Raw genomic sequence first — 17150 nt, forward strand, 5'->3', positions numbered from 1 at the left:
TCAGGAAACTGCAATGAAGACCCTGAAAGCAAATACTAGAAATCCTTTGAGCATTATTGGAATATGGTGTAATATCTCAAGCTGACTACTTTAAATTAATCAATATGGTTTTTAAAATCACACTTACCCTCCTGTCTTGTACAATCAACTTGGCATTATTTTAGAATGAACCTCTTATCCCTATTGTGCTTTCATTCAGACAATCTTTGGGAATACTCATTCATTCCATTTGAACAGCAGCTATTCGTCAGACATGTTCAAGATGCTGAGGAAACAGTAATCTGACCCAGTTTCTGCCCTCAGGCACCTCTCCTCATTTAATATTTTACTTACGGTGATTAATGATGAAAGTTTAGCAGAGTATGGATCTTCATGAAATGGAGGGCTGTGAAACACTTAAATGTGTAAAGTAAAACCTGTAACTTCTACTTCCATTGAAGCAATTTAGAAAAGCTTAGTGTCAGTTGTATGGAATGGTTTATGGAAAACTGCCTGCGTATAGAGGAATGAAATAGGACTACTCTTCAAATTTATTTTTTTTTATTAGTAGTGGATTGAGCTCTAGCTGTCATTCAGAATAATTTTTAGTATTCTATTTATTTTATCGATTTGCATTTTGGCTATTTGTAATGTATTTTAGTGGTTGCTTTGGGGTTTCGAATGTATATGCCTAATATTTCACAGTCCATTTAGCAGTAATATTTTATCACGTAAAGTAAAATGTAGCGCTACAGTCATGTTGGTCCCATTATCCTTCCCTATTTATGTCATAATTATTGTATATATTATATCTACATATATTGAAAACCCTACCAGATAAAATTTTGATCTTTGTTTCAATAATCTTACATATTTTAAAGAATTGGAGAGGGAAAAACCTAGTCTTTTATATTTCCCAAGTATCTACCATGTCCAGAGCTCATCTTCATTTCTGAAGTTCTAGGTTTTCCTCTGGTACACTTTCCTGCAGCATTAAGAACTTCCTTTAGCATTTCTTAGAGAAGGCCTGCTGGCAATGAATTCTCTTAGTTTTCTATCATCTGAAAGGTGTTTTTTTCCATCTCTCTCATTTCTGAAGGATATTCTTGCTTTATGGAGAATTCTGGATTGACATTTCTTTCAGCACTTTAAAGATATTGTTCCACTGTTTTTTATTCTTTGCGCTTTCTGATGAGAAATCCATGGCAATTCCAATCCTTGTTTGCATGTATGTAACGTGTTGTTTTTCTCTAGCTGCTTTCAAGATCTTTTTCTTTATCTTTGATTTTTTGTAGGTCGATAATGATGTGTCTGAACTTGGTTTATTTGAATTTATCCTGTTTGAGGTTCCCTGAACTTCCTGGCTCTGTAAATATATGGGTTTTTTAAAACTAAATTTATTAAATTTTTGGCTGTTATTTCTTTTAATATTTTTTCTGCACCAATCTTTCTTCTCTCCTTTTGGGACTCCAGTGTTAAACTTTTTTATATTGTACCACAGATCTCGAAAATTCCTTTGTTTTTCTTTTTTCCCCTCTATTCTTCATATTGAATAATTTCTGTTGAATTTTTCAGTTCTAAAATTTCCATTTGTCTTTTTTGTAGTTTTCATTTCTCTTCTGAGAACTTCTATATTTCCATTCATTTCAGGCATTTTCACCTTTACCTCATGAAACAGTTGTAACACCTGCTTAAAGTCTTAAATGCTTGTGTCACTGCCACCACAGCACAGCCACTGTACTACCTGTCATTACACACACACACACACACACACACACATTGAGTCCATTCTTGGGGAAAAACCAGGAAAAAAAAAAAAAAGAAAAAGCAGTTTTCCCCCACACATTTTTTTTTTCTTTTTTTTTTGGCTGAGGAGGATTCACCCTGAGCTAACATGTGTTGCCAACCCTCCTCTTTTTGTATGTGAGCCACGCCAAAGCATGGCCACTGACAGACAAATGGTGTAGGTCCATTCCCAGGAATCGAACCCGAGCCACCAAAGCAGAGCATGCCAAACTTAACCACTAGGCAACCTGGCCTGGCCCTCCCCTACACTCTTAAAACACAGGGGCCTTATTTCCCAGGCAGGGTTTCTGTTGGACTTTTGGCTCTTCTTGCCTTCACTGTGTACCACAACTTAGGATTCATTCTCAAGTCAAAGTTATAAGAGAAAAGAGGAAATATAAAATAAAACAAAATGGGAAACTCACCACTGTGTGGGTCATATTTGCAAGTTTGACTCACCTCCCCAGTCCGCATTGTTCTTGTTTACTTCTGAGTCCTCAGGCATTTGTTTTTTGTGTTTTTTCTCGAGTTTTTAATTGTAAGCAGGATGAGAGTTAGGCTGCAGTGAGCTTATTCCAATTTTGGCTGGCACCAGAAATCCTGCAGTTTTAAAGTAATAAAAATGTTTTCTAGTCCATTAGCCGAGACATGGTTTTTTGAGAAACTTAATACAGGATTTCCTCCGAAACTGTTACTTTAGTATCTTTACATCTATTAGCACAGATCAGTTAAATATATTGTAATGAATAATTACTGCTCCCAGGGAGTTGTCGGCATTAACTTGATTCTGCCCGTGTCAGCATTAAGCAACGAACATGCCCAAATACCCAAAGGGTGGTAATAGCATTCTCTCTCTGTCTTCCTTGGGGATATCCTTTCATATATTATAAAATCAAATTAGAAGGGGAAATGCTGTGAAACTCGTTGTCCCTCATGTCAATCTGCCTTCTCAGCACATGTGACTGATATATATATATACATATGTGTGTGTGTTATATATACCATTTATATGCATATACATTAAAAAACTGGAATTCTATATGAAATGCTACCCAAAATAGATGATAAATGGAATCTATATTTATACCTATTTTTACATCTTTTTTAGAAACCTGAAGCAAAGTAAAAATGATGACAGTTGCTCATAATTTTGAAAGTGTTATTAATAAAGTGTGATTTCCAATCTGTATAATTTAGTGATCTTAAATTATGCCAGCTATACTTGTAAGTGTATCTATAGTGCTTTGTTTTACTCTCTTTAATTTAAAAAATGGCAGATTATTTAAAGACTAAATTATCAACTTGAATTTTTTGTGACTATTAATATTAATAACATATAAATTATTTTCCATCTAGTCCAGGTAGATAATACATCTGTGAGTTAACAGGTTTCTTCTTAAAATACTAAAATAATGTGGCAATGGGCTTTTCTATGCCTTTCTCACCTGGAGCAACCTCTAACAGGAATGAGATCTTCTGCCAGCACCTTTATATGTAGCAGCTGTATTATTGGCAATTCTCATTTAAATAAAGATGTATGTAGTTGTTTTTAACATAGTCGTATTAGTTGTGTTTATAAATATTTAAAAATTGGTATTTGTTTTGTTTAAGGTAATGGAGTCCAGATTTGAAATTGCCTCATATCCTGACTATGCAGCCCAAGGCAGTCTCAAAAAGTCGTTTTTCTTCTTGTTTGTTTGGGGCTTTTTGTTTGTTTTTGAAGAAATGACTGTACCATCTGGTCAATTGTGATGGAGTTGAACGATTCTGAGGGAATTTAACTAACCCCCGTATTTCCTCAGTACACAGTTAGTCCAGTATCTTATTACTCATTACTGTGTGCTAGGAACTAACAAACCGATTTCAAACAATTGCTTCTGCCTCTTTCAACTTCTTTACCTTATTGTAATTTCTTGAGCATCAGCTAGACTAAAATATAGAAATTAAAGTTGATTAGAACTTATCGTACTAAAAAAGCAGTTAATAATACACATCTATATAGGACAGAAACATCCATGAGATAATATCTCTAGTTTGGGACACTTTCTCGATTTTAATGTTTTATAAATGTTACAGATATGACTTAAGGTCCAATTAAGAGGCAAACATGGACTAGAGTTCAATAAGAACTCAAGATTTGGAGTCAGTCAGTCCTGAGTTCTAATCCCAGGTCTGCTACTTACAGCTGTGTGACCTTGGGCAACTTATTTAATCTCTCTAAGCTTCAATTCCTTATCTATCATATGAGGATAATATGGGTAGCAGTCTCCTGGGGTTGCTGTGAGAATTAAATGATGTATATGAAGCTCTTAGCTAACTGTGTAGCGCAGGGCTCAGTGAATGTTAATATTGTTGTTGTTGCTTTTTATCATCATTAATCTCTTTAAGCCAATTTTAAAGTAACGGTTGTAATCAGCTTGTCATGTAAAAAAATTCACATCATTTCAATGCAATTATAGCTATTGTGTAGTTTGAAAAGTTTCAGTTACAGAAATTGGCTTCTTTACCCTTTCATGAATAGGTCTACAGAAAATGTGCCAAAGACATTTGAGTAAACCAACAGTTGGAAAATCATAAACTGGCTTCTTACACCTCATAAATCATATCTTGATTTCATTTAGTCATTGTGACTTTAAGAGAAGGATTGAATTACATTTCTCTTTAGAATTAAAGGTTTTGCTAATGTCCCTGGAAAGGCTTAGAATTAACCTGTGACTTTAATGTCATAATGATCACAACTTGAACATTTATCTGAAAATTTAGCTGCTGGGAACATTTCTTGCTGGCCAATAATGTAAAATGAAATTATTACTTTGACAGGAATCAGCAAGTAAGTAGGTCTTAAATGAGAGGCACTCTAGTGCATTGCTCAGGGAGAGTTGTGGTGAGAAGGTCAAATAAGAAGTGGCCCAGCCAGTAGGGGGAATTAACGTGTGGGGAAGGGTATTGGAATGGAAGTCAGAAATTTTGAGTTTTAGTTTTGGCTATAATGTCAAGACTTTTAATGTGAATAACTAAATTTTTTGGTGCTTTAGTTTCCTTATCTCTAAAATGGATTTAATAATATCTGGTCTTTGTAGTTTAATGGTTTAATCTGAGCTCCAAATGAGGTAACATTATGAAATGCCTTGGAACTATGAAATATTATTCAACTGTAAGTTGGGACTTCTGTAGTTATTAGTAGCAGAAGGGAGAGGTTAATTGATCTTCCTTTTTGGACGTGAGGAAGAGATTAGTGCCCTGGCCCTTTTGACACATTTTAATCATCAGCATTTATTTAAAATGAATGAAAAATGGGAGGAATCATCTAAAGCCACTGAGTTGGCTTTCAATGTTACAGAACCCAGACTTTGCTCAGAGCAGAGAAGAGGCTTACAATTGGGATTAAGTAAATTTTCCTTAGATATATATAACTACATTTTTTTTTATTGGACAGCATCCTGTGTTTACTTGTACTGAATCTTAGTCAAATGGTGTCCTGTAAAATATCTGAAACCTACATTAGAATTTAACATGAAAACAACCAAATAGGAAAGAGATCAAGAACACCATAGAACAGCATAGAAGATAAATGTAAAAGAATTCATTGAAATAATATTTCACATATTATCTGCTGGTTAGCCTCATTAAGTAGAAAGAACACACTTCCTTGTAGCAAGATATAGAAGACTTGCTTCTAAAAGTAAGAGCCAGCCAACACTGATGATCACACATCCCAGCAGCCATGTTAATCCTTTCCTCTTCCTCTTTCTAGAGGCTCCAGGCTTGGGACTTCAGACCAGGAAATCTCCTCTTCCCCTTCCCATCCCATCTTATGAGGTGAAGGGTACATAGCATGGGAAAAAATGCTTATGGAGTTAGCCAAATGCCTGAATATCAATAAGGAGATGGTGGTATTTACCTTGCATCCAGGGCAACTTAGAATTGGTTTCTTGGTTGATTTTGCTGTCCTGACAATGAATTGTTACTGTATTTTATGGATCTGGGCTCCTTCATGATGTAATTTTCAGACATTGTAGGGGCCTCATGGAACTACATTTGCTTCCATGGCTACACTAAAAAAAAAAAAGAAAAAGAAAAAGCCGTTTAAACTAAGGATCGTAAAAGAAATATAGAAAAATATAAGAAACCCAGTAGGCCTGTAGCTTTGCCTTTTACGTATCTGGAGATCAGAAGGTGACTGTCCTGATAGCGACCTCTCATTGCAGGAGTTACACTTCCAGCCATTGAGCATAGACGAAACCAATCACAACCATGGCTTCCCAAAGAAGCCCCTTGGGAGCTTTAACAATAGCAGTTTCATAGATAGAGGCAAATAGACCTAAGTACAATAAATCCTCTCAAAATGCTTTTCTTTAAATTTTATTCAGGCTTTATTAAGAAATACCTTTTTGTATTCTTGGCTGGGCATAGAAGGATGAAGCTGAAGGACCATCTAGGAACATCTTGTCAGTGAAGTGAGAGAGGAAGGGAGAGTAGGGAGTATCTAAGCCCTCACCTGCTGCCCTGATTCCTCTTTAAGTAGTTTCTCCCTCTCTCCTCTGGCTAGCTGTGAACTTGGCTTGATCTTCCTTAAAAGAGAAAGCTGTGTGAAATTGAAATCCTGATAAACTCACCATGTTTTCTTGTAGACTATTTTAAAGTGTCATTTCAGTCTCTTCTTTATATAAAGGTTGATATACCCAAACACCTTTGTAAAAGGAGTCTCTCCTCTAACTTCTAGTTTAAAAAATGGAAAGGAGCCTGCTTTGGCTTGCAGATTACTTACTTCCTTGATTCGTATGTAGGCCAAATATTTCTAAGGGACGGGAAAGAAGGTAAAAATATAATTTTGATAATTATCAGAATCGAAGTGCAGGTAAGTTATCTGGTCTATAATTTCTCCCCAGCCAGAAGTATTTAATAGGGAAGTAAAATTTGTTGACTACTATTTCAAGCCTCAATAATTACTATTTTAAAAATTAAATATAAATAAACTTACTAGTTTTTAAAATCAAAATTGGGTATAATTTTCATTAATAAGCAAAGGTTCTTATTTTTTACCTTTTATATTATATTCCTCTTATTTTAGATTGGCAATAAAAAAGATTTTTTTTTAATTAAAAAACAAAACCAGAAAACTAGGAAGAGTAGACTCTTGAAAGACATACCACATACACATACTCCTATTTTGTTCAGAGTTTGTGTTTAAGAAACAAATACTAACTGCCTATTGAACTCATACCATTACATGTCCCATACAAACCATATTACACATATTATCTGATATAATATGCTCAACAGCCCCACAATTTAGTTTATCATCCACATTTTGGAAATAAAGAAACTGGGACTCAGTGAGGTTAAAATTAAGTTTCCCCAGTAAAAGGAATCATTTCTTATACCCAGATCTGTCTACCTCCAAAGTCTGTGTTCTTTTCGTTACCCTGCATTTTCTCCTGTGTTATAAACTGGTATAAACTCTCCTATATAACGAAATGTGAGAAAGCACCATGAAAGTAAAGGTGTGTTTGGTAAATCCTGGGTCAGTGACAAACTGTTTCACAAGATGACAAACTATTTGCTCACTGAAGAATACATGGTTAAAATGAGGTGCACCAAAATCTAGTTAATCAAAAGTTTATTTTTCAGGGCTCATCCCCCAAATTTCAATTAATAAGATTTTTTCCAGTAACCCAAGTTTACAAGAACTCTCCATCATGGGAAAATTTTGTTTCCTTGGCGTTGCTCCATATTTAAGTAAGCACTCATTTTCCACAGAAATGTAAAAGACAAGGGTATTATGAGAAAATTGAATCAAAGGGTCAAAAACACTGTGACTTTAGTTAACTTGCATCTTCCAAAGCAAAAGCTTTGCCTAGAACTGCCAGGGAAAATAACTTTTGGGCTAACTCTTCTTTCTGACCTTCCTTAACCAATCCACGTATAGAAGTATTCTTGAGCACAAAAGTGGCCAAGAGAAAGCAGAAAAAGGCACAAATTATCAACTCCTTTGTAAACTTGTGCTTGATAAAAGTAACTGTTAGAGAAGAGAGGGAAGAGTGAGGAAGAAAGTGGTGTGTTTACGGTCTTCCTCTCATCCACTTTATAATAGATATTTAGCTTTCAAATAAACAGATTCTTATGGACTAGGCTTTTTAGAATTCAAAGTTCTTTATTCATTTGGCAAAAGAAATGAAAACATTTTGGTTCTAAGATGGGAAGCACTTAGAAGTACCTGACATAAAAGTAACTGGACTTCGTTATATATTCAGTGTTATATCAATCGTAAAATGAGAAAGTTATCAGTGAAATCTGTGGGAAAATGTCTTCTCATTGGGACCTTAGTAAAAATTCAACTTAGTTTTAAAAAAAAGAAATACCCTGTCACATAGTAGAACAAAGCAGAATAGTAAGAAAGCTTACAAAATATGTAGCATTCAGCTGTTCCATATGAGCTTGGAAAATAAATTTCTTCAGTAGAGGATTGCAAAACAAGTAAACGAGTTCATTTTCAAAGTTACATTTTGAGTTGGCCACAGTGAATCATGTTATATTTTATATAATTCAAATGTTAAGCAAAGACATACTTAACTCTGTGGATATTTGCTAAGAGTTAAAAAATAATAATAATGAGCAGCAATACAAAGACCACTTTTATCAGATTCAAAGGAAGACCTCCCAAGCAGTTAAGTGAAATGAAAGTTTTTTGAAGAAGAACAAAGTAATCTACAGGCACAAAGAATACAGTCTGAATCAAGTCTCTATGAAAGCCAATAATACCTTGATCCATCTGGGAACAGACTTGAGACTTTCTGAATCTTGTCTTTGGATATTCCTTGTGATGTGATATAATGAAGTATTTTCTTTTGGAGGCCAGGTCAACCTTGAAGAAAAACAAATATTATAACTTTGTCAGTACCAGTGTCTTAATGAAGTGAATTCTAACTGACTTTGAAAAAGATTCATGGCTATGAGCAGTTTGTCATTTGTTCTGACCCATTTCCCACGCTGTTACTCCTAACAAGACAAAACTTTCTCCTGTTTTTTAGGCTTAGAGACAAGAGCATAAATGTGCTTATCAACATGAGTGGGAGCTTATTCTTTTTGGGAACTTCCTCTACTCAAGTAGGTGTTTGATAAGTATGGAGAAGAAAGCTAGCAAAGTCTGAAGGAGCTTCCAGTATGAAACAGTCATCCCTATTTGTCAATTCATTTATATTATATTTACAGGCTCCTTTAGTTTTAGTTTTTCTGGTGCTTTCCCAGCTGAATTGACCCTGAGGAATGTGTAATATGAATTCTATTTTCTAGACCTGATGATGGAATTAAGGAGGAGTTAAATTGAAGACAGTACAGAAAGTCTAGAGGTCATGCCCCTCATCTTCTAACTATTGGAGCATAAGGGACTGAATAGTAACTTGCACACCTGAGCTATTTTTCTGGGATTCTGACATAACCTTTTTGCTACTACTGCTGCTTCATCTAACCACAGTGACTATAGGCGTATCCAAAGAAATTTTAGCTAAAACTGGGGGCGTAGCCACTAGTGTGTCATACATTTGATATTCATCAACCATACAATCTGTATTTTCCTGGATATTCCTGATTTCAGTTATTTTGTTCTGTCAGCCTTATAAATACAGCTGAACATTTTAAACCAATTGTGTAGTAATATTAAACCAATAATATCGTTACACTAGTAATATTTTCTTGGGAAATAGTCATTGAAATTTTGACTTCCTTGGATAGATTTCCTAGACTTTTACATTTTCTTTAATTCCTAATTCCTCTTCAGCTTCTTACTATTGCCTGTCTATTTTATCTCTGTTATGTCATATCCCCCTGTAATTGCCCCAGTGCAGACTCCTAGGTGGGGGGCCAGATGGCCAGGCCCTCTAACTTCTACCAAAAAGGAGGCAAGCTGCACAAAACCTATCTCCCCTACTTGGAAAACTCTCATTCACATTATCAGAATTTTCTGCTCCCCTAGTCTATACTTTGATGAAGGTAAGAAATCAAATATCCTTTGAAGTGCTTTTTTTCTCTCCCTTTATTTTAATTTTTGTAAATGCTTGGTGTGTAGTCCTATTTTTTCTTCAGGTCTGAATATATTATAGATCCATATGTCAGTATGTGCTTAGGATCATTCTAAAGATGGTCATCCGCTAGTACTTAAAAAAAAAAAGTGTATATGTATGTATGTTTGCAGATAGATTTGTTTTATGTTTGAATTTATTAATCCTAATGTCCTATTTCTTTGTTTTATTCACTTAACAAGATGTTTTGAAGTTCGATATCAGTATATCGAATTCAGTCCCTTTTATCAGTAGCGTAGTATTCTAGTATAGTTATAATTTATGTTACCATTTCTCTATAGATGGATATTTAGTTTTATTTTTCCCAGATTTTTAATATTTCAAATGATGCTGCAGTCAACTTCTTTGGGCATTTATCTATGTATTCTTAAGTATTCCTTAAAGATAGAGTCCTACATATGGCCTTTCTGATTATAAGGTCATGGATATTTAGAATTTTGGTAGACACTCATTTTCAACCCTCTGTCCTACCCATGCAAAAATACTGTATTTCCACTTTTATCCACCATACAGGGGAGGATCTGTCTCTCCTCTTCCTTCCCCATACAAAATATTATCAATATTTCTGATTTATGCTAATCTGATGAATGAAATATTGTATTTCTTGTTTTAATTTGTATATGCTTGACTAATAGGCTGAGCAGATTTTTCTTATTTTTCATAAAACAATATTCCCCAGAAAGATTAAACAGCTTATGGTGAAAACACAATCTTAAAAATGCTTCAAGAAACTATAGGAAAATATATAGTCAGCTAGGGATAAATCCATAAAATAAAAGTTAATAGATTTTTTTACCACATCTATAAAAAAGTATGCATGCAAAAAGCATCAGAATCTGGTTAAAAAACATTAAAAATGAGTAAAGAAATATTTTGTGGAAGAGTTCTAAATGGCCAATAAATGAAAAGATGCTTAACCTGCTTTGTTTTTTACTGTTAACAATATAAGATGCCTATCTTATTATGTCAATACATATAAATTGTCTTGGTTCTTTTAATCTGTTGATAGACATCTAGGTTGTTTTCTACTTTTTGCTCTGATAAACAATTCTACAATGTGTGTGTGTGTGTTACACAGGCATTATCAATCTTTTAGTCTCAGCCTGATAGGTGAAAAATTCTTATTTTAAAAGGTTTTTCTCTTTGATTATTGCTAAGATTTAGTGTCTCAGTGTTTATATTTTAAATGTTTATATGCCATTTGTTTTTCTTCATTTATTAATTACTTCTTTTTTATTAATTTTCTTCATTTAATAATTGCTCATTCTACCCTCTACCCATTTTTCTATTAGTATCTATATTGATTATATGAACTCTTTATATATTAATGATATCCACTTTCTGTCATAAAAGTTTGAATATGTGATTCCTATAACTTGTTTTACTTATCCTAAGTTTACTTGCCAGTTTTTTACACATTAATATTTCTATATCAATTTAATTCATTTCTGTTCATTACTTATTTAGTTACATCACTTATATCTGTTTTCTCTGTTAGATCACTGTTCTCTCTCTAGATTGTATGTAGTCTCCTCAAAATGAAGAATTATGTCCCTCTTATAGGTCTGGCACGGTACCATTTACTTAATAATAACAACTTCTCGATGATGGCTAAATAGGTGAGACCCTAGAAATAACCAGTCAGGTCCTGGCTGTCTGGTTATGTAGCTCCTACAAGCTGATTATAGATCCTACCAAACAGACTTTAGCCATCCTTTCACCAGACTTGACTATTATATGTGAGAGAATAGTGTAGCGTTACAATGTAATGGATCTACTATGCATATTCTCACTGCTTTAAATTCACTGATCATATAAAAAGAAAAGAATGCACTAGCCTAGTGTTTGATCTTTACCACATAGATCTAACGTCACGATCAATTGCTTTCAATATTTTCTTTGAAATCACATAAGGGTTCATATGTGCCAAATTTCATAAAGATCACATGATAAGGTCAAGAAATACAAATTCCAAGGCAAAATTTATATGCCCGGTTCACATATGACAGTAATACTGTATAACCATATGTTGAATATAATACACTATATGTAAATGCTATTCTTGAAAGTAATCCAATCAGTAAAACCTAAAATAAATAACACTTTAATAACACGTTTCAAATCAACTGAAAATAGAGTAGATGGACTCCATGGCAAGAACATCCCTATAAAATTGACATTCAGAGGCCAGTAAAACACAGAGAGAAAAACAATTTTGAAACTAAAGAAAACTATAAATATTTAGAAGTTTTAAAAAAACCTTCTATGTTATATGCCAAGATACAGCGATCATTTTTATTTAAAGAGCTATTTCAATAAAAACTATGGGTTTCTAAGCATTAAAAAGCAAATTCCATTTGCCATCACCAATAGCTAAAAAATACTTTTAAAAAAATATACAGTATTATCCAGAAAAAAGTAAAAAACTACACAGTATTTAATATAAAAAGTCAAAACAGAAAAAAGTCAAGTTTTAGTCATGATTGAGACTGTTAAAAGATTGACCAATTTTTATCATTAAAGGTTATAGGAAAGCTACTGAAGTTCACTTCCAAAGCCTAGTGGTAAAAAGTGATTGTAATGTCAGTAAAACTCTGAAACAGATCAAATAGCCCGTAAGTACTACTAATCCACTGCATCTTTGAACATGTATATGCCTTTTCTAAAGCTGAAAAGGTTGCCCTTTTTTTCTTTAATTTGTTTCCAACACCCCATTAAAAAAAAAAATCCAACTATTCAACTGTTAACAGTCAGCGGTTCAGAGTACGGAAGCTTTACCTTCACTCAAAGATGTTATAAGATTTGAAATGTCTTTTCCTTTTTGGCCTGGTTCTGGAAAACATGGTTTCATCGTTCCACCTTGTACAGAGAGAGCTTCTCTTTCTCCACACAAGTGCTTGTGTACTGTATGTGTACAAACAAATGAATCAATGAAGGTCACATATGATAATTTTTCCTCTTTTTTATCAGCTGAAACTCTTACACCAAAATGAGATGTTGTGATGTAATTGACATTTTTAATTTCAATTTTGTCACTTCAGATCCTGGGAAGACTCTGCCTGAAGCCCTTGATTACTGCACAGTTTGGCTGCAGACGGTGCCTGGAGAAATAGACAGCAAAAGTGGTATTCCACCTTCCCTTGTAATGCTACAAATTAAAGACTTTCTTAATGGACCAGGTAAGAGAGTGATAATTCAAATGTGCATACATTTTTTTTATGTGAGTATATTAACACGTACATAGAGTCTGTTAGTAATCTTGACATTCCCTGCCGAAAACGAACAGTTCATTTTTTTCCAGAAGTGTACTCTTCTCAGGCTGCCCACTCCAGAGATCAAAAGGAAAATATTAATATGCATTAAAATTACCTTTAGTCTTACAAAAAGTAGTTATCACTTAAAGATAATTGACTGTAAGCCAAAGACCCAAGATTTTATTTTTACCTTTTCTGCTAATTAACTGTGTGATCTTAGGCAGTTGATCTAATCTCCTGTACATCAGTCTCCTTACCTATAAGTGAAGAGAATAAAATGAATGGGTGGGTGGGTGGATGGATGGGATGAATGGATGGATAGGTGATACATGATATACATCCAATAGATAGTATCTGTAGATAGATTTGATTAGATAGATAAATACACTTATTTCAAATGCTTAGCAAAGTGTTTGAGATACACCAACACTCGGTTTGATAGATAAATACAGATATCAAAATGTATTGAATGCTAATTGTGTCCCAGGTACTAAGTGCTTTACGTACTCATATAGATCCAAGGAGTGGGCACTATAATTATCCCTATTTTATGAATGAGGAAGCTAAGACTTAGAAAAGTGAGGTAAATTACCCAAGGTCGTAGTGGCAGAGGAACCATTCAAACCTAGGTCTTTATGACTCCAAAGACCTAGGTCACTTTTGTACTACACTAATTTTAGCATCACACAAGGTTTTTCCTCTCCTCTCCTTATCTTCTTCCTCCGCTTTCTTTTTCCTGCTCTATTTATTTTCCTTCATCTCCTCTTCCTCGTCCTCTCCTCTTTATTATTCTTTCCTCACCTCAGTGAGATCTTAGCTATTTATTTAACAGAAATTACTACATTTCAGTTTTTCTTTTGTTATTTTATACTTATAGTACTTTAGAATATATTACTCATAAAAGGAATACTAGTTTCTTCATTAAGAATTTAAAACAATGATGTTACACTGTCTTAAGATCTCTAACAATACTTTGCAAGGCATGAATTTTGATGAGTGAAAAATATTCGTATGTGGACCTGGTTAAGTTTGTGTGCCGTGGCATGCCAATGCGCTTATGATCCACGACTACACATGGAGAAGGTGGTCATCGTCAAGGCTGGAGTACACGGAGTCTGAAACCACCTACACTGGCCCTTTTACTGGGGCCCAGATCTTCTTAAGCATGTTTCTCCAATGCTGGGATTTAAAAGGTATAGAAGTATGAACTATTTCTAATCATAATAATTATCCAGACATAGTTGTAAAGACTCAAAGGAAAGCGAGAAGCTGATGATGAAGGCTAAGGGAGTCATTAAAGTTGGAAGAAGCCTTTGGAATGAGATAATGGATGGATTGAGAGGAGTAAGAGTCCCATTACTTGGTTAGTGATGTGAAGTACCATATTTCACTGAATCCAAGCCACCATCTATTGTAGGAAAAAACATTTATGTACCACTCAGAAAAAAGAAAAAATGGCTGCTATTTAAACTATGAGACAGTGCATCTTCTTACATCAGTTGTAGGATACTTCCTGACTTCAGAGTTGTTCACATGTAAAGACTGAACATGTTAGAATGGATGAAATAGGTTAAGAACACATGGTTCGTTCATGGAGATGTGACAGGGAAACTTGGGTTTACCTCTTATTTCTCTTTTCTAGTTTCACATTTCTTTTGTGTTTTGGAAGTCTTTCACTTACTCTGGCTAGAAAGTTCTCTTTTAGTTTATATTTGATTGATTTGTTTTTAAAAGGGATGGGATCTGCAAATCATTGATAAGTTGTGTACCATATTTTCATGGCAACCAAATAAGTTGAATTTAAGAGAAATGTCAAGGAATGAAAGAAAAATTAGGTGTTTATAATTCTAGCATTTAATATGACTATGTAGTAGAAATGTGATTTTTTAAATAGTTGTACCTTTGTGTTTCTTATACTTTTTTAAATTGGAAATTACATATATGCCATTTCTAATTTTATGTTCATTAAATAATAGTGATAAATCTACCTAGAGATTCAAACTTTTAAATAAATGAATTGAAGTAGTATTTTACAGCAGTCCTTCTCAAACTTGAGTGTGTATGTGAAGCTTCTCTGGGGAGCTTGTTAAAATGCAAACGTGATTTAATAGTTCTAGAAAGTAGGGGTGGAAGTCTGCATTTCTAACAAGCTCCAAGGTGAAGTGGATGCTATTGGTCTGGGGACTAAACTTTTTCTACCAAGGTTTTATATGGCTCATACATGAAAATATATATATATGATTTTCTTAACACCAGTAGCTACAGTTAGTGAGAGCCAAACTGCAGGTATTTTGGGGGCACAAACTTCAGCTTTATAGTATTCCCCAATACTATTCCTTTCCTTTGAAAAATAAAGAGACTTTTTTAGTATTGCAAATAATGCTTCTAACTTCCATGCAGTATTAAGAATCTTTTGCTACCATTAACTTAAACTATATGCACATCTTATTTAAGTATCATTCCCAAAGAATGTTTTATGCTACATCTCTAAAATAGTATATTTTCATTTATTACTTTTTTGCTCTTGAATTAAGACTGCTGTAACAATAAAAGTTGCGACCATGAAGAGTAGAGGAAATACTGATTATAATTACCTAATCTTAAATTTTCTTCATAAAAGTGCAAACTTAATAGCTTTTGAATTCAGCCTTTCAGATTTATTTTTCAGGAATTATTTTACCTAAACAAGGTGATACAAATTCTGCTCTTTAGCATCTGTTTTTGGAAAAATAATTCAAAGTTCTTGAGTGTTCCCTTGTTTCATCTGTTCACTTAATAGTACCTTAGAGCAAATGGTAGGTCCCAACTTCTACATCAAAAACCCCTTCAAAGTTCTCTCAACTTCCACCCCCTTCCTTCAGAGGCAAGAATTGTACCCATTAGCAAGGCTTGGAGAAACCTGGAAAACAGCAGCTACCAGAAACCCACTAGAATAATATCTCCAGCAGGTGATAGATTAGTTGGAACAAATTGGAACCATTGCAATTCAGCAATCCTGGTTTCTTTCAAGCTGTTTTTAAAATGTCGTCATTTTAATACACAATCTAAGCCCTGCGGAACAGTCCACAGCAGGTTAATTTGAATCATATGATGTGTCACTGCCCTCAGCTGACATGAGCTCTATTCCATGTGTGAAGCCATAATAAATCCATTCCCAACCGAGGAAAATTCCCCGTGAGAAGATGAACTAATCCAGGCCTCACACTGGCATGCTAGCCCTCCATAATTGAAAGCAGGGCCACCTGTTCCCAGCACAGTCAGCCTATAGAGAAAAAATTAGCATTAGATCAGATACTTCGTAGATTGAAAAATCATTCATACTTCTCGCAAATTCAAATTCAGCTGTGAACTGGTTGGTATGACATCATACAGAGATGTAGGAATGTGCCCACTTGATCCCAGTTTAAAAGTTTTGTTAACCATAGGATTTCTTAACTTTGAAATGAGAATTTTTTTTTTTAAATTTAATGAGAATTGACACGTGAGAAGAAGAACTGGGAAGGGTGCAGATTTTTCTAATTAACTCAGGGTCATTTGCAAAAACGTTTGAGCTCCCTGGTATTTTTTCATTGTTCCTTTGCAGATGTATTTTTGAACACTGTCATTGTAGCCATGAAATGACATTTAAATGACAACAAAGAAAAAAATATGCCAAATTGGGAGAACGTTCCCACATCATTTATGTTTTATTATAAATTAATTAGCATAACACAATCCTCATATAATTTAAGTAATGTGGTTATATCAAACAAAGTTATAACTGCAATTTCACATTTCTTTTAGTATACTTGGTGTCTCTGGTTGAAACACAAAGCCACTGATATTTTTTTTCTGTTAATAAAATCATTTCTTTAGTTTCTCCTTGTTTAACCTGTTCATTAATTTACGTATGTAGTTTTCAGTTTTTCTGATTTCATTCTACCTTTGGATGGCTTTCATCTCTGGTTTTGGTTTTCATTTTAAAAATTTATTTGACTTTTAATTGCTGTAATCCTATTTTGAATACTGTTTTCTTCTTATATTTTATAAATTAACTTACTGTCTTATAGGTTGC

The 17150-nt window shown here is 34.0% G+C and overlaps 1 protein-coding gene across 9 annotated transcripts in view; it reads left to right on the forward strand.

Annotated features, from left to right (window-relative positions):
• VPS13B (vacuolar protein sorting 13 homolog B) overlaps positions 1 to 17150 on the forward strand; it is a 781052-nt gene that overhangs the window by 580737 nt on the left and 183165 nt on the right. For all 9 annotated transcript variants that reach the window (XM_044743909.2, XM_044743903.2, XM_044743908.2 and 6 more), the window contains one exon: positions 12884 to 13021. In XM_044743909.2, coding sequence (XP_044599844.2) covers positions 12884 to 13021 — 138 coding nt within the window. The remainder of the gene's footprint in view (positions 1 to 12883; positions 13022 to 17150) is intronic.

The sequence above is a fragment of the Equus asinus genome, chromosome 12 (genome assembly GCF_041296235.1).
Source record: "Equus asinus isolate D_3611 breed Donkey chromosome 12, EquAss-T2T_v2, whole genome shotgun sequence".
NCBI lineage: Eukaryota > Metazoa > Chordata > Mammalia > Perissodactyla > Equidae > Equus > Equus asinus.